General features: G+C 43.5%; 1 protein-coding gene across 1 annotated transcript in view; it reads left to right on the top strand.

Moving 5' to 3' along the window:
* Positions 1-13,925: 13,925 nt before the first annotated feature.
* Positions 13,926-27,690, top strand: part of col9a1a (collagen, type IX, alpha 1a) — a 20,423-nt gene continuing 6,658 nt past the window's right edge. The window contains exons 1-19 of the mRNA XM_079553698.1: positions 13,926-14,073; positions 17,191-17,265; positions 18,090-18,128; positions 18,196-18,258; positions 21,539-21,592; positions 21,666-21,701; positions 21,841-21,864; positions 23,413-23,466; positions 23,583-23,636; positions 23,715-23,747; positions 23,909-23,965; positions 24,071-24,124; positions 25,086-25,139; positions 25,248-25,301; positions 26,302-26,355; positions 26,428-26,481; positions 26,744-26,797; positions 26,880-26,933; positions 27,027-27,080. Of these exons, the coding sequence (XP_079409824.1) occupies positions 14,008-14,073; positions 17,191-17,265; positions 18,090-18,128; positions 18,196-18,258; positions 21,539-21,592; positions 21,666-21,701; positions 21,841-21,864; positions 23,413-23,466; positions 23,583-23,636; positions 23,715-23,747; positions 23,909-23,965; positions 24,071-24,124; positions 25,086-25,139; positions 25,248-25,301; positions 26,302-26,355; positions 26,428-26,481; positions 26,744-26,797; positions 26,880-26,933; positions 27,027-27,080 (987 nt within the window). The 5' untranslated portion in view covers positions 13,926-14,007. The remainder of the gene's footprint in view (positions 14,074-17,190; positions 17,266-18,089; positions 18,129-18,195; positions 18,259-21,538; positions 21,593-21,665; positions 21,702-21,840; positions 21,865-23,412; positions 23,467-23,582; positions 23,637-23,714; positions 23,748-23,908; positions 23,966-24,070; positions 24,125-25,085; positions 25,140-25,247; positions 25,302-26,301; positions 26,356-26,427; positions 26,482-26,743; positions 26,798-26,879; positions 26,934-27,026; positions 27,081-27,690) is intronic.

Genomic DNA, 27,690 nt, shown 5'->3' with positions numbered 1-27,690 from the left:
CTGAAATAGCATGATATAGATCCTTTAATATTTTTCTCTTTCTCCTAAATTTCACAATCATACAGTTTATGGAAGCTCAAAGGGAGTGGACTGAAGCAAGAAGCTTATAAGTGCCTACCCCTTGTTCATGTAAATTACATTTGCATTTCATTATGTTACAGTTAGACATTGCTTTTAATCATTACTTTTACATTTACATCAGATAAGCATTTCTTCCTGCGTATTCTGTATCAGTTTCAAAACACAACTATATGCCTGTACAAAATGAACATAAAACAACATGCTGCTCTGTTCAAAGCAAAAAAGTGGTCTGAACCCATGGTCACTGGACGTCTTAATTTATCAAGATAAGGAGAAGACATAACAGCAAAGACGTTCAATAGACACTGTCATAGAGCACATTTAAAACAACATTGCTTTAAGAATCGTTTCTTTGGTCTATTTTATCATCTATTAACACAAATGTACAACTTTTTACCAATTAAATTAAATGTAGTGCTGTTAATTATGTAATAGCAAAGTGGAATATCAACAGGTCGTCTCAATGGAGGTGTTTCCTTCACTACAGACTGTCAAACATTTGGTCCTTTTTTCCCAATCGGTCAAAAAATTACACATCATCATCGTGGAGGACGGCGATATTAACCTGATATCAACACACACTGATGCCATACTACACTAGCACTGTGCGTATTTTGGTAATTGTTTTTTTGATTGGAAAATGGAAATATTTGATATTGATATTGATATTGTAAAATGTACCATGGCCACAGTAAATGATGATGCATGTTGACATTTTAAGAGTTTAATCTCAGTGAGTTCTCTGTTTTCCCGTTTTAGGACTGAAGTAATCATCTGCTCGAGAGCTTGTAAAAATGTCAAAGCTCCAAGCATTCAGAGCTGTTGTGAATGAGCAGCTGGCTGCGGTGGCTCAGGAGATATCTGCACTGTTTGAAAGAACAATAGCAGAGTATGAGGATGAAATCCGTCGTTCTAAAGAGGAGAATCAGAAGAAACAGCAGCTCCTGGACATATTTCTGAACCCGACGATTCCGCTGCTCAGAGTGGATACTGGTCCCCGTCTGAACCAGGGACATCTCACTGAGATTTCACAGATTAAAGAGGAGCCAGAGGAACAGAGCAGCGTCACACATGAGGAAGTGCAGCTGCCAGCGTATGCTCATCACATTCAAATATATTGGGCATTTAAATGGTAAAGATTGATTTTATGTTTTATTTTTCAGGCCGATTCCGAGGTCCAGTGCTGTCTGTGTGAAGATTGAAGAGTTTTCACTGCCTCAAAAACGACAACAAACAAAGCACCGAGAGGAACCACAAGGAGAGGACGTCAGCTCAGAGCCACATTTCCACTCAGAGACTGAGAGGCCCACTGAGCACTCTTCAGAGACTGACAATTATGAAGACTGGGCTGCACCCATGGAAGCAGAGGCTGATGGAGACCAGTGCAACCAGGTTCAAACCAGTGATAGAAGCACCAAACTCTACCCTCAAAACAAGGCTGCTCCACAGACCAGTGTCAAGAGTGGACAGACGTCTGCAACTGATGGAGGAGCTAAGAGGAAGAAGCACCTGGGCTCTGTTCGTCAAAAGAGTTTGGGAAGAAAAGGGACTTTGCAAAATCACACACAGATTCACACTGGTGAGAAACCTCACAGCTGCTCAGTCTGTAAGAAAACATTTGTCAGTAAAGTTAACCTAAATAATAATAAAATAATAATAAATAATAAAATAACACACACAGGAGAGAAACCTCACAGCTGATCAGTCTGCATGAAAATGTTTGGCTTTAAAGGTAATCTTGTTACACATAAAAGAACTCATACAGGAAAAGAATCTCACAGCTGTCCTTTGTGTAGCAAAGCATTTTCTGTCCAGGCTCATCTCAAAAGACACATCAGCAGCATCCACAGAGGACAGGGCCCTGAGTAAAACTTTGGTTTTGTGTAAACCTGGAATTGTAGGATTATTCTAAATTTTGTTGTTTTGCTTAGTTTCTGTGTTCTGATTGATTTTACTTAATTTAAAATCATAAATGTATGGATTTATATTTTCAGTATTTGCAAAACTCTTGTTGATTAAACAGTTCTGAACCCGAGGATTCTGCTGCTCAGAGTGGATACTGGTCCCCGTCTGAACCAGGGACATCTCACTGAAATTCCACAGATTAAAGATCATCCAGAGGAACAGCGCAGCGTCACACATGAGGAAGTGCAGCTGCCAGTGTATGCTCATCACAATCAAATATCTTGGGGATTTAAATGATGAATATTGATTTTACTTTTTATTTTTCAGGCCTATTCTGAGGTCCAGTGCTGTCTGTGTGAAGACTAAAGAGTTTTCACTGCCTCAAAAACAACAAACAAAGCACCGAGAGGAAACACAAGGAGAGGACATCAGCTCAGAGCCACATTTCCACTCAGAGACTGAGAGGCCCACTGAGCACTCTTCAGAGACTGAAAATTATGAAGACTGGGCTGCACCCATGGAAGCAGAGGCTGATGGAGACCAGTGCAACCAGGTTCAAACCAGTGATAGAAGCACCAAACTCTACCCTCAAAACAAGGCTGCTCCACAGACCAGTGTCAAGAGTGGACAGACGTCTGCAACTGATGGAGGAGCTAAGAGGAAGAAGCACCTGGGCTCTGTTCGTCAAAAGAGTTTGGGAAGAAAAGGGACTTTGCAAAATCACACACAGATTCACACTGGTGAGAAACCTCACAGCTGCTCAGTCTGTAAGAAAACATTTGTCAGTAAAGGCAACCTACATAAACATAAAATAACTCACACAGGAGAGAAACCTCACAGCTGCTCAGTCTGTAAGAAAACATTTGCCTTTAAATGTCATCTTGTTACACATAAAAGAACTCACACAGGAGATAAACCTCATAGCTGCTCAGTCTGTAAGAAAACATTTGCCTTTAAAGGTAATCTTGTTGCACATAAAAGAACTCACACAGGAGATAAACCTTACAGCTGTCCAGTCTGTAAGAGAACATTTGCCTTTAAATGTGGTCTTGTTACACATAAAAGAACTCACACAGGAGAGAAACCTTATAGCTGCTCAGTCTGTAAAAAAACATTTGCCCAAATCGGTAACCTTGCAAGCCATAAAAGAACACACACAGGAGATAAACCTTACAGCTGTCCAGTCTGTAATAAAACATTTGCCTTTAAATATGGTCTTGTTACACATAAAAGAACTCACACAGGGGAGAAACCTTACAGCTGTCCAGTCTGTAAGAGAACATTTGCCTTTAAATGTGGTCTTGTTATACACAAAAGAACTCACACAGGAGAGAAACCTTATAGCTGTCCAGTCTGTAAAAAAACATTTGCCCAAATCGCTAACCTTGCAAGCCATAAAAGAACACACACAGGAGATAAACCTTACAGCTGTCATTTGTGTAGCAAGGCATTTTCTCAACAGCCTCATCTCAAAAGACACATCAGCACCCACAGAGGACAGGGCTCTGAGTAAAACTTTGGTTTTGTGTAAACCTGGAATTGTTGGATTATTAGACGTTTTGTTGATTTGCTTAGTTCCTGTGTTCTGATTTACTTCACTTTATTTAAATCACAATACTAAGTCTTCCATAAATGTATGGATTTAAAATTTCAGTGTTTGCAAACTCTTTTTGTCAATTAAACATAATCTTTGCAACTTGAATGGTAGTTACTTTTGCACCGGGAAATGCAGGCAAGACAAGGAAAATGTATTTGTTGACAACAATTCATACACCAAGTAATTCTAAATGCTTTACAGAATCCAATACATGCTTTTCAGTCATCTGGCCTTTGTTGTTCTGGTGGCCATTTTGAATAGCAAACTGTGCAGTACTCAAATGTAACAATATCTCTACTCTGATAGAACTGATTGTGAAAAGTATTTGCTGGTGTAAATGAATATGTATGAAGGCGATAACCGCTGCAGTAGGCCTGTTAGAGCCTAATATTGTCCCTATGAAATGACCAGGTCAATACGTTCTTTTGTTGAGTTTACTTTGTTGAGTTTTCAAATATAGGAATGTATGTGGTTTCTGCAAACACAGAAGATACAAATATAGAAATCAGTAAACAAGTGTTACACATGTATGTGCTATGCTAATTAGCTGTAATATGCTTAACAGAAACACTACTGCAAGTCATACTAAGCACATAAACATCAATAAATTGTCTTATGGAGACACTTACTTGATAATTCACGCACACAATATTTTCTATATTTGAGGGAGAACTCAAACCAACATGCCTCGTTTTCTTCGAGGAAAAACGTGGGCCTTAACTTTAGGTGGCCGCAAAGGTGCCTAAATAAAAACTACACTACACTAATAAAAGTCACCACTAGGGGGGGCCAAAACGGCATGAACGGGGGCAACCTGGCCTTTTTAACAGCCGCCCCCAAATCTGAGTAACAGATTTGTGTCCATTTTAGGCCAGCTCGGAATCATCTCGAGGGAAGGCAGGTAACTTGATAAGACGTGCCACAGGTCTGACGAAGGTTTTGTCCTTTACTTGAACTTCTGCGGCCCTGACTTTGTGATCACTACCATGCAGGATCGTCTTGACTGTCCCAACGGGCCAGAGGGCTCTGGGAGATTGTGGATCGGCCAGCATGACGACAGTTCCAACCTTGAGATTGTCCTTGTCCTCTGTCCATTTGTTACGAGTTTGCAGAGCAGGCAAGTAATTCTGTGTGAAACATCTCCAGAACTGGTCACTGAGGATTTGACTATGTCTCCACCGTTTTCTGCTCAAAAGGTCAGATTCAGGGTACACAACCTGCGGTAAAGCAGAACCATGCCGCCCCATCAAGAGAGTATTTGGCGTAACGGGATCTGGGTCTGCGATATCGGATGATGCATAACCCAAGGGTTTGGAATTTAATATTCCTTCGATCTCCACTAGCACCGTTCTCAACACTTCTTCAGGGACAACTTGCACTCCCAAGGTGGTCCTGAGGGCAGATTTCACGGATCTTATCTCTCTCTCCCACGCTCCTCCGAAGTGTGGGGCCTTTGGTGGGTTGAAGTGAAAATCAATCTGTTGCGAGGCCAGCTGAGTTTTGAGAAGGGGTGCTAGTTCATCAAATGCTCGCTCTAACTCTGCATTGCCTCCCTTGAAATTTGTCCCTTGGTCAGAATAAACTTCATGGGGTTTTCCTCTCCTGGCGATTAACCTGCGCAAGGACATCAGGAAGGCATCGCTGTCAAGGCTGCAAAGGAGGTCGATGTACACAGCTCTGGTTGTTAAACATTTATACAGAATGCCCCAGCGTTTCTCAACTCTTCTTCCTACTTTGACCTCTAGGGGGCCAAAACAATCCATCCCTGTGGAATATAATGCTGGATGGTGAAGTCTGAGGCGTGCTGGAGGCAGATCGGCCATTTTGGGTACCTCTGGCTTAGCTCTCCATTTTTGACATTCTGGACATTGATGCTGGAGCTTACGTACTGCTTGGCGCCCTCTTAATATCCAATAGCGCCTGCGTATCTCCGCAAAGACTCGCTCAGCTCCTGGGTGGTGTAGCACCTCATCATACGCTTTGATGATGAGTTTGGTGATGGGATGTGCTGGATCAAGGACAATTGGATGGAGGGCATCTGGAGTCAGAGAACAGTGGCGGAGACGGCCACCAACTCTAATCAGCTCCCTTTCTTGATCCCATTCAGGTGACAGTTTCAGCAGACGACTATCAGATAGTACAGGTTTACCAGTCTTTAGATACTCCACTTCTATAGGGAAACTGTCACTTTGTGCTTTTCTTAGTGTTCTTAGTTCAGCCTGGCGGAAATCTTCTGCTGAAGGGCTATAATCTTTGCTGGCCGCCCCGTGCAAGCTATGGGCGGTGGCCTTCACTAAATCTTGGAAGAGGCTGAACTGGTGTGGATCAGGCAGAAGAGAAGCTGTGCTTTCTGAAATCTGGCCACAGAACACCGATTTTCTCATCTCTTCAGAAACGTCCTTACTTGCGACATCTGGTAGGACTGGCCACTTTGACGAGTGTTGCCTCAGGAACTCTGGACCTTGGCTCCAGTGGTTGTTTTCTTTGAGGTAGGCAAGAGTCTTTCCACGCGTGATGTCATCTACGGGATTGTTTTGTGAGTCCACATAACGCCATGACTGTGGATTTGTTAACTCTTGTATTTCGGCTACCCTGGTCCCGACAAACACTTTGTACTTACAGGACTCTGATTGCAGCCAAGTGAGAACTGTTGTGGAGTCAGTCCAGTAGATGTAATCGTGTATCTCCAGAGTGAGCTCCCTTCTCAACACTGCTGCAAGTTGAGCTCCACTCAGAGCAGCACAAAGTTCTAATCTGGGCATTGAAAGTTGTTTTTTGGGTGCCACGCGTGATCTAGCTGCCAGAAAGGATACTTGTGTGCCGCCTTCTTCAGAACTGGTGCAGAGGTAGCTCACTGACCCATATGCTTGCTCTGAAGCATCACTGAAAATGTGAACTGTCCTGTTGCAGGTGGAAGGGTTGGAGTGTGAGTCAGTGTAGCACCTTGGGAAGGAGATCTCTGTGAGGTTGGAAAGTTCCTCTTCCCAGGATGTCCATGCTTTGAGCAAGTCCTCGGGCAAGTCAGGGTCATCCCATTCTCGTTTTTTCATCCAAAGCTTCTGAACCAGGATCTTGGCTCTCGTGATATACGGGCTGATGTATCCTAATGGATCGAACTGACTGGCGAGAACTTTGTAGATGACTCTCATAGTGGGCTGCTCTTTGACTGAAGGGGCTGGCTTGTAGCTCAAAGTATCTGAACGGCAATGCCACATGAGTCCTAAAGCTAACTCTTGTGGGTCATGACTGTTTTGGGTGAGCCAAAGTTTTGCACTCTCTGATGTGCACTCCGCCGGTAGGTGTTTGATCACTTCTGGGTGGCTAGTTGCCCATTGCCGGAGTTCAAATCCACCATCTGCAAGTAGACTCCGTAGCTTGTTGGATAGCGACTTGGCCTGTTCGACTGAAGGTAGACTTTGTAGCCAGTTGTCTACGTAGAAGCAGCGTTCAACTGCTATTTGCACGTCTTCATTAGGCTGACTGTTGTTTGTCACGTGGGTTTGCAAAGCGAACGTTGCGCAGCAGGGGCTTGAGACGGTTCCAAATGGCAGAACTAACCACTGGTACACTTCAGGAGTTTCAGTATTGTTGTTCCGCCAGAGAAACCTCAGATATGGCTGGTCTTCAGGCAAGAGACGTACCTGGTGGAACATCCCCTTTACGTCGCTACTGATGGCCACCACATTTTCTCTGAATCGCAGCAAGACTCCAAGCAGGCTTGAGCTGAGCGTAGGGCCCGGGAGCAAATGCTCGTTCAATGATAGTCCTTTGTACTTGAATGAACAGTTAAATACTATTCGGTTCTTAGCATTGTGAGATACCATGTGGTGGGGAATGTACCACCCTGGATTGCAGTCAGCTTCTGCAGGTGCGATCTTCTTGACATATCCTGCAGTGAGAAGTTTATTGATTTCCTCTTTGTAGGTGACAATCTTGCTTGTGTTATTTGCCAGCCGTTTCTCTGTACCGCGTAAATGGGGAAGTACAGCTTCTTTGGGGGCTTCAAGCTGAGGTTGGTTCTTTCTCCAAAGCAAAGGTGTAGCATATCTTTGGACACCATCTACTTCAACCCTGACTGTTCTCTCCGCCAATGTCTTAAGTGCTTCTGAGTCTTCTCTTGACCTTGTTACGACTTTCTCACTTCGATACGGCAAAATGTCCAGCTGCCATAAGCGTTCGACGTGCGTGAAGAGGTCGGCTTGAGGCAGGTGAGCGGTGGTGAATAAGCATTGTGCAGAGGGGAGAGAATGCTTTAAATATCTTGAAGGGCCTTGTAAAGTCCATCCCATAGCAGTCTTGACTGCAGCCGGGCCATCTGGGGGCCCGCGTCGGACTGGCTCTGTTGGGAGGATGAGGTGAGGATGGTCGGACCCTATTAGCAGGAGAGGCTGTGCATGATCAATGACAGGGATTGGCAAATCTTTGAGGTGGTGATATTTTCTCTTGAGGGCAGCTACTGGGTAAGAGTGGCTTCCCAATGCTAGCTCTTTAGCTGTAAAGGCATGCTGTATTTGGTACTTGTGATTGGGATTGGCAGCAGAGGATACAGTGAATGACACAGAGGCACCATGGACAGTACAGACGTCTTGACGCACCGTGCGCAGGTGCAAATCCTCTGGACTCCCACAGAGGCCTAAAGCTTGAGCTCCTTCGTGAAGTAAAATAGTTCGCTCCGATCCATCGTCGAGCACAGCATAAGTATCGACTGATGAATCTCCGTTTCTCAGGATAACTCGGATGACTTTGAGCAACACTTTGTTGTTGCTAGTTGGTCTATCCACATACAGCGTTTCAACTGTAGAACTAACTGCAGGGGTGCTGTATGTGGTGACTGGACTGCTGGATGTGGAAGTGGTATCCTGACTTGAATTTACCTCATGCAGCACCTCCAAGTGTTTTCCTTTGCATTTCTTGCACCTTGCCTTTAGAGTGCATTGTGATGATAAGTGGTCGCGTCCACATCTCCAGCATCTCTTATTTGAACGAATCCATTTGTCCAACTGCTCCTTTGTGAGGATTTTAAAGTTTGTGCACTGGTTGAGGAAATGCTGTGTTGTGTTGCAGAATGGGCAGAATTTAGTTGGTTCCCTTACATTTTCCTTGGGTTCACAATTAGCCGGTTGCTTTTCTGTCTGCTTCTGCTCACTGCCATGGAGCACAAAGGTGCTTTTAGGCCGGGCCTCTCGTGCTTGATCTTTCTTGGGAGTAGGGCGGTCTCTGCTGGCATTATTGGTGAACTGCGGGCTATCCTCTTGCACCCTGACTTCATACTCCAGCCAATCTGACAAGTGCACTAGAGTAGGAATGGGGGTTCTGAGAGGGTTAATGTGTCTCTTGAAATCTGCTCTGAGATGGTGTGGCAGTTTGGTTAATATTCTGGAGACATGTGATCCGCATTTTAACTCTGACTGACCAATCTCACCCAATTGATCCAGCATTCCCACCAGGGCACGCACCTTTAAAGCAAACTTCCGAAATGACTTTGTATCCCCGCTCTTGATGTTTGGCTCATCCATGAGCTGGGCAATACGCTTCAGTGCCAATTGGTGGGGCTGACCGTATTGTTCATTGAGTGCATCCATAGTGTCACTGTAGGGGTAAGGGCTGCTGCTGTATGAATCAGCAATCAATAGCGCCTCCTCCAGCTTGAGATGATCCAGTAGAATCTGGTATTTAAACTGTTGTGTAGCATCCCGTGGCAGAAGATTATCGAGTGCAACCTTGAGACGAGTGAACTCCCGTGGATCTTCATTCACGAAATTGGGGATGGTTGGAGTTGGAACTCGATATGTCTGTTCACGGCAGGGTGGCGAATACATACGGTGACGTGAGCTGTATCTGGGGGGTTCATATCTGCTGGCAGGCCTATCATATTGTTGATAGTAACCTGAACGTCTGTCATTAGGGTAAGTAGACATAGGTCTCCTGTGGTCACCTGACTGGTAGTCGTAGTAATCAGGAGAATAGTTACGCTGTCGTGAGGGCTCACAGCGGTGTTGGCGTTGGCTTGGAGACTCACGGCGTTGGCTTGTGGTCTCACGGCGTTGGTTTGTGGTCTCACGGCGGTGTTGGCGTAGGCTCGGAGACTCACGACGGCATTGGCGTGGGTTTGGAGACTCACAATGTCGTTGCCGTGGGCTGGGGTACTCACGGCGACGGCGTGGACTTTGGGGCTCGCGGTGACGGCGTGGACTTTGGTACTCATGCCGACGGCGTGGACTTTGGGGCTCACGGCGACGGCGTGGACTTTGGGGCTCACGGCGACGGCGTGGACTTTGGTACTCATGGTGGCGGCGTGGACTCTGGGACTCACGGTGGCGGCGTGGACTCTGGGACTCACGGCGACGGCGTGGACTCTGGGACTCACGGCGACGGCGTGGACTCTGGGACTCACGGCGACGGCGTGGACTCTGGGACTCACGGCGACGGCGTGGACTCTGGGACTCACGGCGACGGCGTGGACTCTGGGACTCACGGCGACGGCGTGGACTCTGGGACTCACGGTGGCGGCGTGGACTCTGGGACTCACGGTGGCGGCGTGGACTCTGGGACTCACGACGACGGCGTGGACTCTGGGACTCACGGCGACGGTGTGGACTCTGGGACTCACGGCGACGGCGTGGACTCTGGGACTCACGGCGGCGGCGTGGACTCTGGGACTCACGGCGGCGGCGTGGACTCTGGGACTCACGGCGGCGGCGTGGACTCTGGGACTCACGGCGACGGCGTGGACTCTGGGACTCACGGCGGCGGCGTGGACTCTGGGACTCACGGCGGCGGCGTGGACTCTGGGACTCACGGCGACGGCGTGGACTCTGGGACTCACGGCGGCGGCGTGGACTCTGGGACTCACGGCGGCGGTGACTTTGTCCAGACAACTTCCCTTTGGCAAAGGTTTCATCATTGGCTTGCACCGCTTCCAGTGTTGATTGACCATTTTCAGGACAGGAAACAATGGTGTCTTCTGATGAGCTGTCTTCGGCATCGTCTTTATTTACTGCCTCTGTTTCATCAGACTGTTCTGTTTCTTTATCATGATGTTCAATTGTCACCTCATAGTCTTTTAAGTAGATAGGAGGTTGAGCTGAGCGCTTTGGCCTGGTTGCCGCTTCTTCTTGTTCGGACATCTTTGTCTGCAGTATTTATCATCCGGCTCGAAGGACCATGAAAAGTATTTGCTGGTGTAAATGAATATGTATGAAGGCGATAACCGCTGCAGTAGGCCTGTTAGAGCCTAATATTGTCCCTATGAAATGACCAGGTCAATACGTTCTTTTGTTGAGTTTACTTTGTTGAGTTTTCAAATATAGGAATGTATGTGGTTTCTGCAAACACAGAAGACACAAATATAGAAATCAGTAAACAAGTGTTACACATGTATGTGCTATGCTAATTAGCTGTAATATGCTTAACAGAAACACTACTGCAAGTCATACTAAGCACATAAACATCAATAAATTGTCTTATGGAGACACTTACTTGATAATTCACGCACACAATATTTTCTATATTTGAGGGAGAACTCAAACCAACATGCCTCGTTTTCTTCGAGGAAAAACGTGGGCCTTAACTTTAGGTGGCCGCAAAGGTGCCTAAATAAAAACTACACTACACTAATAAAAGTCACCACTAGGGGGGGCCAAAACGGCATGAACGGGGGCAACCTGGCCTTTTTAACAGATTGACAGTGACATTTTTATGTACTCATAATCATTACTCAAGAAGATAACTGTAAAAACAGAGACCCACGTTTATGTGAAGGAACTAGTGAGTCAGTGTTTAAGATGCTCAAGACGTTAGCATGCTACCGGTTAGCTCAGCTCTGACCTCTGAAAGCCCTGAACCACAAACATCAGGCCTTGGATACAACATGTGACAGAGGTTATATATTATATATTATTTTAAGTATTTCCCCAGTATCATAAATGTGAGCCACACATGTGTTTATTGTGTTGAAGCCATTGACAGTTGCCAACCGGTAGCATGCTAATGTCTCTTGAGCAGCTTAAACATTGACTCAGACTGAGACATGGCAAACTGTAAAAATCAGAGAAAGATTTTCTGTTTCTCTTTAATGTGTTCATTTAGTCTTCAGCGTGAAGCAGATCTTTAGTAAATCCTGCTGTAGCTCGACAGACAGAGTTGCTACGTCTGTGCCACATTTGCTGCTTATTTCACATAAACGTGTGTTTTTACTGTTTTCTTCTTGAGCAATGATTACGAGTATATAAAAATGCCACTGTCAGTCCATTTTTCTGGGGTCGGCCCGATGTTCCCCGGGTCCGATGTTCCCCGGGTCCGATGTTCCCCGACCGATGCAAGCAGTGAACACGCCCCCCGCCTCTCTTCACCGCTTGGCACAGAGCGGCCCTGTACGCGCGGATAATGGAGCAACAAGCGGCTTGGTTTCGCTCATAACTAGCCTACTGATTAGGCTACTTTATACCATACTATAAGTCTTGTAGATCTCGCATTGTAATAGCCTACAACATTTTTGTACAACCTCAGAATAAGAACGTGTCGCAGTTTAGCAACACCAAACTCACCCACAGCCGCTTTTCTTTTTTGTAAACAGATCTCCCCCGTTTATCCTCGCAACCTGCTTGATTGGTTCGTTGTTGTAGCTCGATCGTGCGTAAATCCATGTTTTTTTCTTGTGATTGTCCGTGAGCCCCAGCGTAGTCCATCACGCGGCGCGCGGAGAGCCAAGTGCAGCGGCTCGTGCCATAGCCGCTCCTAACTCTCAGCAAGTTTGTTCTGATGGCTGCACTCCAGCCTTATACACATTAAATTAGGGGTCTTTTTACGAATGGGGCAACATGCATTGCGTCCTCACTCCTCTCCCAGTGCCGCCGCCTGTCGCATTACGCACTGTGCGCATTACGCACTGTGCTTTGGCCATCAGACGCTCCGAGAGGCACCACTGAGGCCACTGACACTGAATGACGTTGAACTGTATTTGCGCCGCTGTTTTTTGACATGAAAACGATCCATAGCCTATATTAAATGAGAACGCTGAGGAAGCGCAGCAAAGGAAAAGTGCTCGGGGCTTATGGCACAATTACGCGGCACCGCGGGTGGACCTGTGAACACCCAATTTTGTCCAAGCCCACCCCACGGTCCTGATCATTCAGTGTTCACTGCCTCTCCAGGACAGAGGCATCTGCGCGGTCTGCACCTCTGTCTGCAGGACGCGCACATCTGGCTGTCTCTGTGCAGATGTTGCATCGTGTACCAGTTCTTGTGCCTCGACATGTCATCCCTGCTTGCACCCTCCGCTGTGACCGGCTCACTACAGGCTAACGTAGTGTTGGGGCATGAGTAGCCTACTTATATTTGCTGATGATTGTTTTACGTTTTGCCTGATGAATGAAGAGCGCTGCATTATGCCTGTGCGTAAGTCTACCCTGATCGCATGCAGCGTTGGCACTTGTATTGACGGGGGAACATCGGGACTTTTTAATATGCGAGGTACCGATGTTCCCCGGGTCCGATGTTCCCCCGTCAAGCCATTTTCTGGCGAAATATGAATGTATTATCACATACAAATAAAGTCAAGTCTAAATCGGGTCCACATGGATGTTTATTCACAGAAGATTGTTCAGTAGAAGCGAATAAACGGCAGTTGTAGTTAGCGCTATTAGCACGATGCTAACATGTAGCATTATGTTAGCATTCTCCGTTATTTATGTATTTATGGGCCATTGGACCACTTTGCTCCTCTTCATGTCTTTGTGTCTTTATTTAGTAGAAAACCATGTTCAGATAATCAGCGTTTGTTAAAGTATTTTTTGAATAATTAGAGGAAGTTTCAAGACCATAATATGGGCGATTCCTGAGATGCCATCTGTATCTATGGCGCTGCTGACTGTCTGGCGTTACCATGGAGATTAGCTCGCTGAGGTGGCTGAGGTACGTGAGTTTCAATGATCTGAAACATGAGCTAAAATGAGCAAATTAAACGCTCCAATGCTGGTCCTGGTTCATGTAATGTAATTTTTTAATTTCTCACGCCCCTAACTGCGTCCGACAGAGTCAATTTTCCAGAGTGCAAATTGCAGTGCGCAATGTCACCACTAGATGTCATGCAAAGCTACAGGCTACAAGACCTATTTGAATGGACTTTATTAACCATCTCTTTCTCTCTCTCTCTCTCTCTCTCTCTCTCTCTCTCTCTCTCTCTCTCTCTCTCTCTCTCTCTCTCTCTCTCTCTCTCTCTCTCTCTCTCTCTCTCTCTCTCTCTCTCTCTCTCTCTCTCTCTTTCTCTCTTTCTCTCTTTCTCTCTTCTTCTCTCTTTCTCTCTCTCTCTCTCTCTCTCTCTGTGTGTAGGGCACCTCTCATGGACCTCAGGGACTCTGCCCAGGACTCTGCTCTGATTTGGGCCTAAAAGCGGATTATTCCTGGGTCGTGGAACTGGGAGGACCATGGCTGCGTCTGGGACTAGACTGGTCCTACTTTTACTGCAGTTTGTGCTCATTTGTTCGGCTCAGGTGAGGAGAAAATGAACTACCTGCGACTCTGTCTCTACCGTCTACCTGTGACATGACATAATACTAGAGTTAGGAACTGCTTGATCTCTATTGGTACACACATGATTTTGGAATCACATGTTTAACTTCATATATTCAATCAAAAAGGAGTGTTCTGATGTAAAATTGAGTAACAGTGTAATTTATCCTTCTGGCAGTAGAGAGCTTACTCCACTCAAATACATTATGCAGAGATTTTGCTGTAGAGTTTGTATTAGAGCTGAAGTTGTTGACATGCAAAATTTGTAGCCAAGACATCAATTGATTAAAAATGTTTTAGAAAATACCTGCTTGTTGTTGATACTTTAGTTTTCACTTTTACCAATGATACAGCACAACCCGTAATGGTGGTACAGTGCTCAGTGTCATCTGTAATTGTAGAGTTATATTCATTTCAATTATAGGTTTATTTTCTTTAGTAATGCATTTCAGTTAGGTTTTAATGTGGTTTAGACACAGTTTAGTCATATTGTTTTCCAATTTAGGTCTATTTTAGACCCAATTTAGTGCTGATTTGATCTCGAACTCGGGCTGAAGGTACTTGGTGTGAAAGATTTGAGAATCACTGACAATGTGATATTTGAATTTCATTTTAGGTCTGTGGCTTATAATGCAATTAATGCATGTTATTTTGTTTAATTGACATGTTATTGCGGTATTTCAAACAGTACTTGGGTAGAATTCTTAAATATCAGTTTGGTCAGTCTGGTGTTACAAAATAAGTATAACATGTAGTTCATCTTCAAATAATAGACAGGGCAGATACAATATATTCTATTCCGGCAGAAGTTGTTGAACAACTCCTGAGAAGCTAAACTGGGGAAAAGGCCTTTACCCGTTTTTGGAGATTAAAGGTGCTTGTAACTTGTCTAATCCTGGACAAATCAAGGTCAATATCAGGTCTATTCCAGGATTCATGTGAGACGGCTCTAAACCAGGACTAACCAATCCGGCATGAGTCAAGTTAGGAATATTGCATCAAGTATTTGCTTTGCTTTTAACATAAGCAAACCACATGCTTTTTTTCTGTACGCGGAAACTCAAATGTAGTCCTCTTACTTTATTCCAAAAGACTTGATATTGTCCTTTCTCTATTTACATTTCAGTCTATACTTATTTATTATTGTTGTCTCCATCCGTGTGATCCCCCTGGACTCCTCGGGCCTCACACGCAGCGCCTTGGACTAACAGCTCTGTAATTGGTCCAGGTTTGAGCCGGGACCTTTAGCTTCACACAAAGAGCCCTGTGTTGGCGCCCGCTGATTTCAACAGGATAAACCCTCGGTGTTCAGATCGTTTTCATGTAAAGGTCAATTATCCCCCGGCTGAGAACAAGATTCAGGCTCTAGACACAGATGTGAAAAGAAAATGTGAGCTTTTTTTTTTTTTTACACTAGTGGTTCTCAAACTTTTTCACACCCAGTACCACCTCATGAAAAACTTTACCTTCCAAGTACCACCGGGGCTAGATCAAGATGCAAATAAGGCTTAAAATGGACTGCATGATGTCCAAACCTGGTATAAACATGTATAAACCAGAAAGACTCTCAACTTTATGGTAAATGGTAAATGGTCTCAACTTATATAGCGCTTTTCCACCTACATTAGGCACTCAAAGCACTTTACAGCAAGGATCCACTCACCCATTCATACACCAATGTACGCAGACACTGACAACTTTAATGCCTGATGAAAGTAGTACACTTTTTTTGCTGCAGATTATTCGGTCGTAGCTGTAGGAGCTTAGTTAATGGTTTCCTACTTACTTCCTGCTTACTTTTATGGTTGCAACCCCCAAAATATCAATGCGAACAACTGGATATTTCCACAGCAACATCTATTGAGCACTATCACTTATTCCAACAAGGCCTCGGGAAAGGCCCAGGACACGCTGGTGGGACTATGTTTCCGAGCTGGCCTAGTGTACCCTCGGGATCCCCCCAGAACAGCTGGAGGAGGTGTGCATGGATCGGGAACTCTGGGCATCTCTGCTGAGACTGCTGCCTCCGCGACCCGGCCCCTGATAAAGCGGAAGAAACACAATGCATTGACTTCATTGCATTATTTAGATATACACTGCCTAACCCAAAAAAAGTCACCTCAAAAAAGGTCACAAGCTGTAATATTTTGTTGGACAGCCTATAGCTTTGATCACAGCACACATTTGCTGTGGCATTGTTTCAATAAACCTCTGCAATGGCCAAAGAACAAATCCTGGCAATCCTGTGGCATTAAAGCAGATTACCTTAATACAACCTTTTCGTAGTCCCTCTGGAGGTAATACAAGTGTTAAAGGGATATTTGGGGGGTCTTTCATCTCCGCCTGGTGTCTCTGGCCAGAAAACCGCAATTACAACTTCGCTGCCTACGGGTCGGAGGCCCCAATACACACTAATGGAATCACATAAAAGACTCCAACAGGCTAACGGGCAAAGCTAACTGCGGGCTAGCGCCACTTAAACAGTATTTACAGCCAAGTTTGAAAACAGTTACTTAGTACTGCTTTAATTCAAGATCTTATATTCATGATGGGAGATTGTGACCACTGAGCAAAACCATCTCCAGCAAAACTTCGAACCTGTGGCTTAGCTAATAGAGATCTCGCCCACTGATCAAAAGGTTGGTGACATGCCAGGGAGCCCTCAATCACGATGCTCCACCCATGGCCAGTTCCAAAGCCCAATAAAGATACAGAGCCATTTGGGGGAACTAATCCTAACCCGCAACCCTATTTTGGGGGATCCAATTAATTAATTCAATGTTTAATGGGATTTTTCCAGCTACTGTTTTGGCCTCTTCCAACAATCCATCACTCATAGCATAATAGTGTTCCTGTTACGACTGCTTTACAAATTAAAGAGAGTTCAGTCAAGTAAAAATAGTATATTTTAAATGTTGCAATACATGGATATATATTTTAACCACAGCTAGTTTCATCTGTAAAGTCAACATCTCAGGTCCTCAGCGCCACAGCAGCTCTGCACAGCCTCTCTGTCCCCTCTCTGCTGCTTGCTCCCCTCTGTACAGTCTGCTCCAGTGTAAACCAGTGTGAGTCTGAGTGTTGTTTATGCCCTACAGAGGGGTCCCGTTGGCCTTAGAGGTCCCCCGGGGCCCCCCGGAGCAGCCGGAGTCCCAGGTGTGGACGGCATCGATGTGAGTACTGTTTCCGAGTGCTTTATGTGAATTTACTAAGTTTTTTAATGTTATTGAGGTTATTGAGATAAGGCCTAGGCTAGTATTAGGGCCCGATCGATATGGATTATTGGGGTCCCATATCGATATGAAGGGGGTTGGCCTGGCCGATTGCCGATATAAAGGCCGATATTTTAAATATTATTTATCAGCCTTTTTATTGGCCGATAGCCGATATTGAAAATATTCTAACATCGGCCGGCAGATATATCGGCCGGGCCCTAGTTAGTACACTATGCATAGACATGGAACTGACCAGGTTCTGACCAGGATCCTGGCTCAGACCTGGAGAAAAGTTAACGGGGTGTGAGTTGTTGATCCAGAAGCAAATGAAAGCTGGGTAAACGTGGGTGGGGTTTAGGCAATGATTGGTGGTGATATTCAGGTTCAGATTCAGAATACTTTATTGATCCCAAAGAGTAATTAATTTGTAGCAAACCTCACTGTGTGTCAGTCCCAACAGTTCAGGCATTTTCTTTGGGAGCCTCTTGGCCGTGCAGGTCTTTTTTCTACTTTCAGGTTTTCTGTTTTTGATTCAGCCACCATATAAATGTTTGTTTGTGCATGTCTTTCAATCCACGCCATTTACTATTTCAAGGAAGAGTAACGTGGCCATGCTGCAATAAAGGCCTTTTTAGACCATTTTTACCGTGCCTCAGTTTTGTGACCTGTGTTGAAAATAGAAGCGTATGATGTATAAAGCAAGTTACTCTACCACCATAGAAATAAACCCCTTATTCAACAAATGAATCATGTTCCCAGTTGTAATCCTGTTTTCGTCACAGGGCGACAGAGGAGTGGACTCCACGGTAGTCGGCGGCCCAGTGAGTGCAGATTTAATCTAGTAATTAATGTTCCGCTGAAGTTATATATTAAATCCTTTCTTTCCAGGGCCTTGATGGTGACAACGGTAAAGACGGAGCAGATGGAGCAGCAGGACTCGCAGGGGCTGATGTGAGTGTCGTCAATAATATGATCTTAATACGATGAACTGTTTAATTTGTGTAGAGTCTGGAAGAGTTCACGTTTTAGTGAATGACAAGACAAGATTCAGCAATGCACCGAAAAAGCACTGTCATTTTTGTGATAGTTGTAAATAACAGAAGACCAGAGACAGAATGTATTAAATCTACAGAATTATGACGTCAATAACTGGCCTTTTAGTGTGCGACAGGGCTGGCATTAAGGTTCCAGGCCTAAATAATGTGTGGTTGGCCATTTAAAAGTGATAAACCAAAAGTTCGAATTCAGGAGAGGTAGAGAGTGAGAGAAATGTTTTGAGTAAACAATCAAGCTCCCTCTCCCTCCAGATTGGACCTGATTGGCTCATAGGAAAGCTCGTTTTATTGGTCACAGCTATGGCTATATTCAAATGGATCTGGCAACCCAAAACCTACAACATTGAGTCTGTATGTTTGCAGCAGCCTTACCCACTAGGCCATCAGGTTACAGTGAAGGCTTTTATTTAGAGGAGGTCGCGTGTCCTCACTGAACAGATGACTTGTAGCTAATGCGCAGTAGTGGTCAACAAGTTTTTAACTCAAATTAAAGCACAGTATTTGCTATAAACAACACTTAGTTGAAAGCACAACAGTTTAGGTAGAAGGTTTTATTAATCACAGCTTAAAAAAAAACACAAATTACACCCAAATTCGACCAGTACGGCAGCACAATGGGGACAAACCTCCTTCCATGTTGTGAGTCAATGGTATTTTTAGTACATATGCACAGCTATTGTTTTGGAGTGTGTGTTTTAAGGCTCTTCCCAAAGTGCTTTGATTATAGGCATTTAGAAAGTATTACATTTCTCTTTCAAAGGCAGTGGAGTAAAAGTTCTTGTCCAAAACACAACTCAAGCAAAGAACAGATCTTCAAAAACTCTACTTAAGTTTATTTAGAGCTGTGGTTCTCAACCGGTGTTGCTTCAGGACCCACATCCATTGAATCATGACTCAAACTAAACTATTAGTTCCCAATTCTAAGCCTCCAGTGAACCTACAGTGTGTCCCATCAGAGGAACAGGTCGCCTTGTGTGGGATGTCTTGGAAATGAAGTTTGGACATTCACAGAGGAGGGATAGTGAATACACAAGGTTTCTACAGATGGCAGGGACCCAAATTAAATTATTATTATTGCCACAATACAACACAATATTTTGAACTGATCATATTTAAAGATTTGTAATCTTTCCGCCAAACAGAAGAGTATGGGGAAATGCGGATATTGGACTCAACATTTTAGTTAAAGCTGCAGAGGAGCTTGTTTGGAATCATATTTGTGTTGAGCTTATGGAGTGAAAAAAGTAAAGCAGTGCCATCATTTTTAAAGAATGGTTGATTTAACGACTGCTGGAATCAAATGTAATGCTTTGCCTGGCGGAAACCTCGATATATTTGCAGATTGATACTGTGAATAGCGCTAAAATAGAGCTATGGATACTGAGAATAGAGTCTATAGTGGGATGGATGATGGGTAACTTTACTACCCCTACAATACAACTCCTAATAAAACACATGTAGGATCTTAGCAGCCAAATGCTGGTCCTGATCTGCTGCCGTTGTAAAGTTGTTCTTGGCTTCTCTGAGTGAAAGTAAGAAGCCAGGACACACTTCTTTTTTCTTTTTTTTTTTTACCTGAATCAGTGCTATTCCTGTGCTGAGGGTCCGGTGGCTGCCTCAGGGCCGGGACAGGGCAGGTATTGTGCGTGGACTCCACCGGGATCGTCTGTCACGGCAGAAAGGGGCCAGTGTACGGCACCAAAAGAGGAAGTGGAGGAAATGGTTAAGGAGAATTGTGCGATGATTTAGAGAACCACGCCCAGAGGTCGACGTGAGGTCAAGGGCATGACAGGAGAAAACTCAAATGTTTCATCACTTTTAGTCGAAGTAATATTCTTGTTTGAAAGAGCCTCATATCATTTCAATTCACTGCCAAAGGAACAGGTCTGTGCTTTGTTCATGTGAGAGAAGCTCCATGAAGCAGTGGACCTTGATTAAATATTATTAGTGTCAATAATAATGTAAAGTTGACTAAACCTAGAAAGAACCATTTGACTAAAGTCTTGACTAAAACTAAATGACACGAGACGAAGATTAATCATAAATTTAAAAACGTGGTCAAGAATAACAGTGGATAGTATTGACGGAAGATATTAGCCGTGTTGGATGAGGATAAGCAGGTCACAGGTGCAAACTCCATGTTGTAAATAGGTCCTGTGGGTGCTCCTGTTCCTCTCCCTTCAACATAAACATTCACAGTAGGTCAATCCTTCTGCTTGGGTCCCCTGAAGAATAAGTTCCCAGCAAAACGTTCCCAGGTTTGATTCATGGACAGTATGGACTTGTGGAGGTCATCTTTGAAAACAAATCCAAATGTAGACTCTTTGTGTTTATTATCTCGTATTTGAGGCACTTGTCCTTGATATTCTAAAGACGTTTGTTTTACCTGAGGTTTTATTGGTCAGGACAGTGAGAAGCGTGGAGAGGAGAGACATGCGGCAACTTACTGTTACCCCTAGGAACTGGGTCGGCATATGTTTGTTTTTGTGGTGGGTCGATTTTGTTCCTCGTCAAAAGACCAGGGGACTGAACCTCTCAATCGTGGCCCAAGGTAGAGCACCACTTTGTCCAAATCCTTGTGTTATGCATCATATATGAACTATAACACAGGGGTTTGGGGAGAATAATGTCAGCATTTTACTTAGATGCAAGACTAGATGCAAGTTGGCCATTTTCTACTCACTGCTGCCAACTCAGGTCATACGTGTAACTGCACCTTCTACAGTGCAGGATTTTAGAAGCAGTTGTGGTGAATAGGTCTGGGCTCATTCTACACCTCAGGACATGGCTGGAACATGTAGGGGGAGGAAAATACATCATTTAAACATTTTTAAACTCCGTATAGGCCCTTTAAACTTGCATGTCACGATCTCTTGATGTGTGTAAGCTTATTTTTCATGATCTTAAGGGGCCAGAGGTTTTTTTTCCCCCAGAGGGCCTAGCGTTGCCTAACCCTGCCCTAAAAGTGTGCCCTGAAGCTAGACAGGGCTCACCAGTTTGTTTTTCAATCATAAGTGTGGGCTTTTTAACCATTTCATTTGCACAAATTATCCTCTGACCAGACTAAAACTCTGCGGATCTACCCCTCAGGTTGGAACTGTCCTTGGCCTTTGTGCTGCTCTTGCATTGACTCTTAAACTGATTATTAATGTGAGTATGTTGATGTCGTTCTCCAGGGACCGGTGGGACCTCCCGGAGACCCAGGAGCAGTCGGACCGCAGGGATCAAAAGTGGGTTTATGTCAGAGGTTGATGTGAAATCATTCTGAGTGATAGTAACAATGATATTGGTTGCTTGTTTTAGGGGGATGCCGGAGCTCAGGGGCCTCCTGGGGAACCTGTGAGTATCCAGTTCATTGTGTCCTCAAATATGAACTAATGCTAGTGCTGCAGTTTCATTCTCTGCTTGTTGTAAGGAGATAGAAAAATGAAATGTAGCGAGTCTTATAATAACTTTTGTATCTTCTCTTCTCTTGTAGGGAGTCGGTCCGGATGGACTTGATGTAAGTAATGTACATCTATGCACCATAAACATGCTTGTATTGGCAAACTCTTAAAGGCCCGATACCTTATTTTCTTGTGTTTGGAACAATGGATGATGGAGCTAATATTCAAACTGTTAGTTGTGGCTCACAATCATTCCCGACTTTTTTAACGCACTTCTAACATATGGGTTCTTTCAGGGTCAGTAATGCTCACAAAAAGTAGCCTGCGAGCTCAAAATCGTTAAAAATGCTTAACCTCATAACCTTTGCAGTTCAGCTTTATCTAAATCAAAAAGGTTACAGACTATAGGCCAGTGTCACGCTTTATTTGACAGCTAGGATTTTCCCTCACATTGTTGCCGTCATGTTCTTTTTCATCTTATTTTTATTACTTTTTGTCACTTTTTGTTATTTTATTGTCACTTTTTTCTTTCTTTTTTGTCACTTTTTTGTAATTTTTTTTCTTAACTTTTTGTTACTTTTTTGTTTTTTTTGTCACTTTTTTGTCACTTTTTTGTTATTTTTTTGTCACATTTTTTTCTTAAAGCTTTTAGATTTGGGTAATGTTGAACTGGAATAAATGTGCTTGGTTCAGGTGGTTGTTAAGAGATTTATATCCTTTATATGGACCCTTTTTTTTTTTTCCACAAACCGCAGCGTATTCAATATACTGAAGGCGAAGCAAATTTCCTTTAACTACTGGTTGGGACGTATAAATTCGGCACGGTCTTCCTCAGGCAAATGATGAGGCTGGTGTTGCAGGCAGTCTTAAATCGGCAACAAATATCAAAATATAAGGCTTTGAAAACGTAGATCGCTGCATTATTATTCAACCATTATCAAAAGACATAGGCAAGTTTGAATATTTAAAAAAAAACGCTTGAAACAGTGAATATTAATAATAGTTTAATCTTATGCTCTTGATCACTTCCTGCCTCCAGCTGATGTCACTGATGATGTAAGCAGCGAAAGGGTCTATAGTGCCTTTAATGTGAATGAATGAATGAATGAATGAATGAATATTTATCAGACCATAAACAGAACATAAAAACACAAACTTAATGAACTCAAAATACAACCTGCCATGATTGAGGCAGTTGTGAGCTCAATATCAAACGTGCAGCTCAATACATTTACAGCTTAGGACAAACAATTTTGTTTTATCTTTTGCACATTTTAGATTTGCACCTTTTAGATTAGGCTGTCCGAAAAGGAGTGGGGGGGAGTAAACACTTATTTAATTCCACACCTTTTTAAGTACTCTCAGTATCTGCACTGTGATCTAAATCCAAGTTGTAAGGGATACAGTACATTGTGAATACTTCCTACCAATCAACACAACACAACAGCTGAACATGAACAGTCGTATATTTTCTTCAGATACATACCTAGAGAATATCCTTTCTTTGTGTCGATACTTAAACTGTCTGATATTTGGACATCGTTTGAGGTCTACATGTAATTGATGTAATGTAGTGTAGGAAACGGTTCTAACACAGGGATATGTAAAGGTTTGATGGACTTTTATTATGTTCTAAAGATTTGTAATGAATTGTGTGTTTCCAGGGTATTCCAGGCACAGACGGACTCCCAGGCGAACTCGGGAAAGTTGGCCCTCCTGTGAGTTCATCTCAAAGTTTATGATCGTCTCTTCAGTTTCTTCCTCAAAGCTGCTTCTATGTTCAGAATGATGTTGTTCATGAACTTGTGACATGTGTCAATCTGCTGTTTCTCAGGGCGTGAGAGGAAAGCGCGGGCCAGTGGGTCTTCCAGGGGTGGCCGGACCTCGGGTAAATTTCACTGTCTTTTACACACGATTTTAATGACAAATAATCAATTAAAACAAAACTAACTTGCGCTTGTTTCAGGGGTCTCCAGGAGTCTACCAGGGCGAGGAGTTGGTGAGTTTATCTCAATATCTGGAAAGTTACTTCAACAAACAACACTTTTTTTTTAAGTTTTAAAAGTTTGCAAAATCTGTATTCAATCATGCAAAGGAGTGAGTGGCGCCCCCTTGTGACAGGGCTTGTCTTGACCTCAAACAGTCTCTTGTGTTTTTCAGTGTCCAAACGCCTGTCCCTCTAGTCTGCACGGGCACTCGGGGCTGCCAGGGATGAAGGTAAAAACCACCTTCATTTACAGTTTAAAAAAATCTATAAAACTGGGGGAAAAGGTGTTTTTTTGTTGGCGTAAACTTGATTTTTACTTGTTTTGTTTTGTTTAGGGTCACAAAGGGGCCAAAGGAGAATCTGGTGAACCCGGGCGACAGGGGCATAAGGTGAGGGTGCTTCATCTGTTACTGTGACATGGACGAGTTCAGGAAGTTAGTGTCTTGCTCGAGAAGTTGAAGCTCCATATTGCCACTCCATATTACGTGCCTGTGTAGGCTCTCAGTTGTACAGGAGTTGTCCATCTTCAATTACGGTTCTTGAGTCATCTTCTGTACTTTGTAGTTGAAGTGTAGAATGTTTTGCCTCTCATCCAAAAGGTTTCATCAGCAACACTAAATTTTAATCTCAGCCTGCAGACTATATATAGACCACTGGGCGGAGTTTAGCTGGGCTCAGTCCATCCCCCCTATTAATGGGTACTCTTACCTGTGTGTGAACAACTTTGTACAGGTCATTGTAGTTCGAAGTTCTAACGACCTAACTCACACCAGAGTTTCAGTCTGAATGACTTCTTCTTCTTCTTGTTAACCTCCCCGGAGTGGTTGGTGGCTCTGAGGTGAACAGCAGACCGAGGGCCGCGTGTGCTTTCCCTGTGGTGTTGATAAAGCCTCTTCTGTAGTTGCTGTTTGGCTTCTCCAATATAATGCTCCATAATGACAAAAATACTACACTGCTGTCACGCCATTTTGTGCCACACCTTTAAAATTAGTTCACAGTATCAGCATTGATTCTTGTTCTCCTATCATTTCAGTAGTGTATGAATTTGTTAGCGTGAGTGGGCATGAGTTTGGAGAGTTTTGCCGGTCAGGAAATACAAAAATGGCTGACCAGAGACCTTTATCAGGGAGTTTGCCTATTATTCCTTTCATTAAATTTATATTATCCCTGGATCCAAGGTATAAATCCATCAAAAGAGAAAACAGTGCCAAGTATGTGTAGTGCATCATTGTCAAAAGATCTGAATGTTTTTGTATTATTGTTGTTGTTGGTTTTATTGTGTCCCTCTGTCTCTTTGGACCCCGAGTCCGTATTAAAGTTGAACTGAACTGAATATTCATCCACTTTCAGGGAGTAGAGGGCGATCAGGGAGCGCCTGGCGACGTCGGATCCCAAGGATTACCAGTAAAATATTTCCACACTTTATCCACTTCTCTCACAATAGACTTGTCATAACACTGATCTATTTCTTTCATATTTTTAACGGGTTTGTGTTTGTTTGAGTGATTCCAGGGCCCAGGAGGACCTCGAGGATATTCAGGAATCATGGGCTCCAAAGGCGACAGGGTACGAGACAACACGCGGTGAAACTTAAACATTTTCACTGGGCTGTTTTGGGAAATTATTGTTACTTTGGAGACAATAAAGAACACCTTAACGTTATTGTATCGTTTAGGCAGATGGTTCCCAACCTTTTTGTCTTGTTTACCCCTTGGACCTTCTCTTTGTACTCCGTGTAGCTCCTATCTTGAAGGAGTTGATGATTATTTATAAAATGGACTAAAACAACAATTAATGAGTAAAAAGACAAGTTTTTTTGTTCAAAATAAAGCTCAAATAGTCTCTTGTTGCAAAATGTTATTTAAATAGCCTCTCCTTTCATAATTCAAGTTCACTTTCTTCTTAATCAGAAACAATTCCAAGTATCCCCTGCTAAGTCTTAAACTCAGTGGGACCCGTTTTTTTTTTTTTTTTTTTTGTTGGGAGTTGCTGTCTTAAAGTGCATGTGACAGGGTTTAAATTATTTTAAAAAATATGACTTGTTTAGAAGGATAACATCAGTAGCATAATAATCTTTTTATTTCAGTAAAGCAGAAATGTTAATGAAGGAATGTTGGGCAGAAAAGTTATTTTAATTTGATTTTTTGTTAAGCTGCTGACAGGAAGTGACATCGATAAAGGTAAAGTTCCAGAGCAGCTTGACTCATTTCCCGTTGACTTAACTTGGTTGGCACGGCAACAGTTTAAAATTGTTTGCCTTCATCTATGTCACTTCCTGTCGGTGCCCATTAAGGAAGTGAAACTATTAACATCACAAAAATGGCCAAACTAAAGAAAGCTGGGTACAAGCTTCTTAAACTTTAAAAATAATCGTGATAACTATGTTTTAGCTGAAATTGTGTCTAATGTGTCATATGCACTTTAATCAATTTGGCAAATATTCCTCTTATGTGTTTGTGAGCTCTATTGCTGTGCTATCCCACATATACATTCTAGTGTACTATGCTCTAGTTCTATTTAAATGCATTGTACTTCCTTAAATAATAAGGTTCCTGATCTATTACAGGGAGCAAGAGGTGCTCCTGGAGGTCTTGGTCCTCGCGGGATTCAGGGAGCTCCTGTGAGTAACCGAATTTGAATTGAAATCAGATGGTGTTTTATCTAAAATGATATTAACTTGTGTTGTGTTTAGGGTGATCCAGGTCAAAGAGGGGCCATCGGGGAGGTGGGCCCCATCGGAGTCCGGGTGAGTTCATTGCAGTACTGTTGCATATTTACAGCAAAAGTGTTACCATTATACATTAAACCAAGTGCCTCTGAACTACTGGTGCCACAAGAAACAAAACACAACATTATAGCTTAGAAATGAAGTTCGATCCGCGCCTTCTACTCATATTTTTCCATTAAGGGTTTCCATGTTTTGTAAAAGGCATTTGAGTTAACGCTTCTCACTCCATTATTGTTTCTTTGAGTTGCAGAAAGTGTCTGTAATCGTCTTTCTTCTTTAGGGTGAGTCTGGCCCATCCGGGATCAGAGGAGCTCCCGGACCAAAAGGAGAAGCCGTGAGTCTCACAATCCGGCTTTGCACTTTTAAATGTCATGGTATAAGTCAGTGTTACAGTTTATTTTACCGTTGATTTCCAGGGTCTTGCCGGTCCAGACGGGAGGGAGGGGATTCCTGGACTCCCCGGATCCAAGGTACAAATCCCCCTGAAACTGAAAACAGGGCCAGTATGCGCTGTGCATTATTGACAAAAGGTCTGAATGTTTTTGTGCGATTTGTTTTTCCAGGGTCTTCCGGGAAAGAATGGCGGTCCTGGAGATGCTGGGCCTCAAGGACTTCCTGTATGTTCAAACTAAATCACACTGCACTTAAGTTTTAATTAATTTAATGGTTAAATACTAGATATTTCTAGATAGTCAAATGGGGAGGGATGGTCTGTTGTGAAAACCTGATTTTTTATGACAAGGCTGGGAACAGGGATATGGTTATAATTAGAGTTATTTACTGTATATTTTCAGACAAACCAACTCCTAAATCTAGCCAAAAGCACAACAGACTGCCCCTCATGAGCACATTTAGCACAAACCAACTCCAATCTTTATCTCAGATCTTAAAGATACTGCCTGACAAAAAAAAAGTTGCCACAAAAAAAATTGGACCACCTTCAGCTTTGATTCCACCACACATTCACTATGGCATTGTTTCAATAAGGTCAGGTGGGCTATTGGCTTTATCTGTAGTAACAATAGGACGGTTATATTATCCTTTGACCCGTCTTCACGGCAAGGCAAAACTCAAAAACACAATGAGAAAAGAGAAACCCGAGGAGATCCCATGGCTGCACAATAAAACCAATTCTGATGGGAGTCCCTCTCCGGATACAGCTAAAGACTGTGGAGCTAACATCCAGTCCTTGTTGGAGCTCACAGACAGCGGACAGTGACTCATCCG

Source organism: Gobius niger (genome assembly GCF_951799975.1).
Source record: "Gobius niger genome assembly, chromosome: 3".
NCBI lineage: Eukaryota > Metazoa > Chordata > Actinopteri > Gobiiformes > Gobiidae > Gobius > Gobius niger.
Note: the sequence above shows the minus strand (reverse complement) of the source record. Positions and strands in the feature narration are given on the sequence as shown.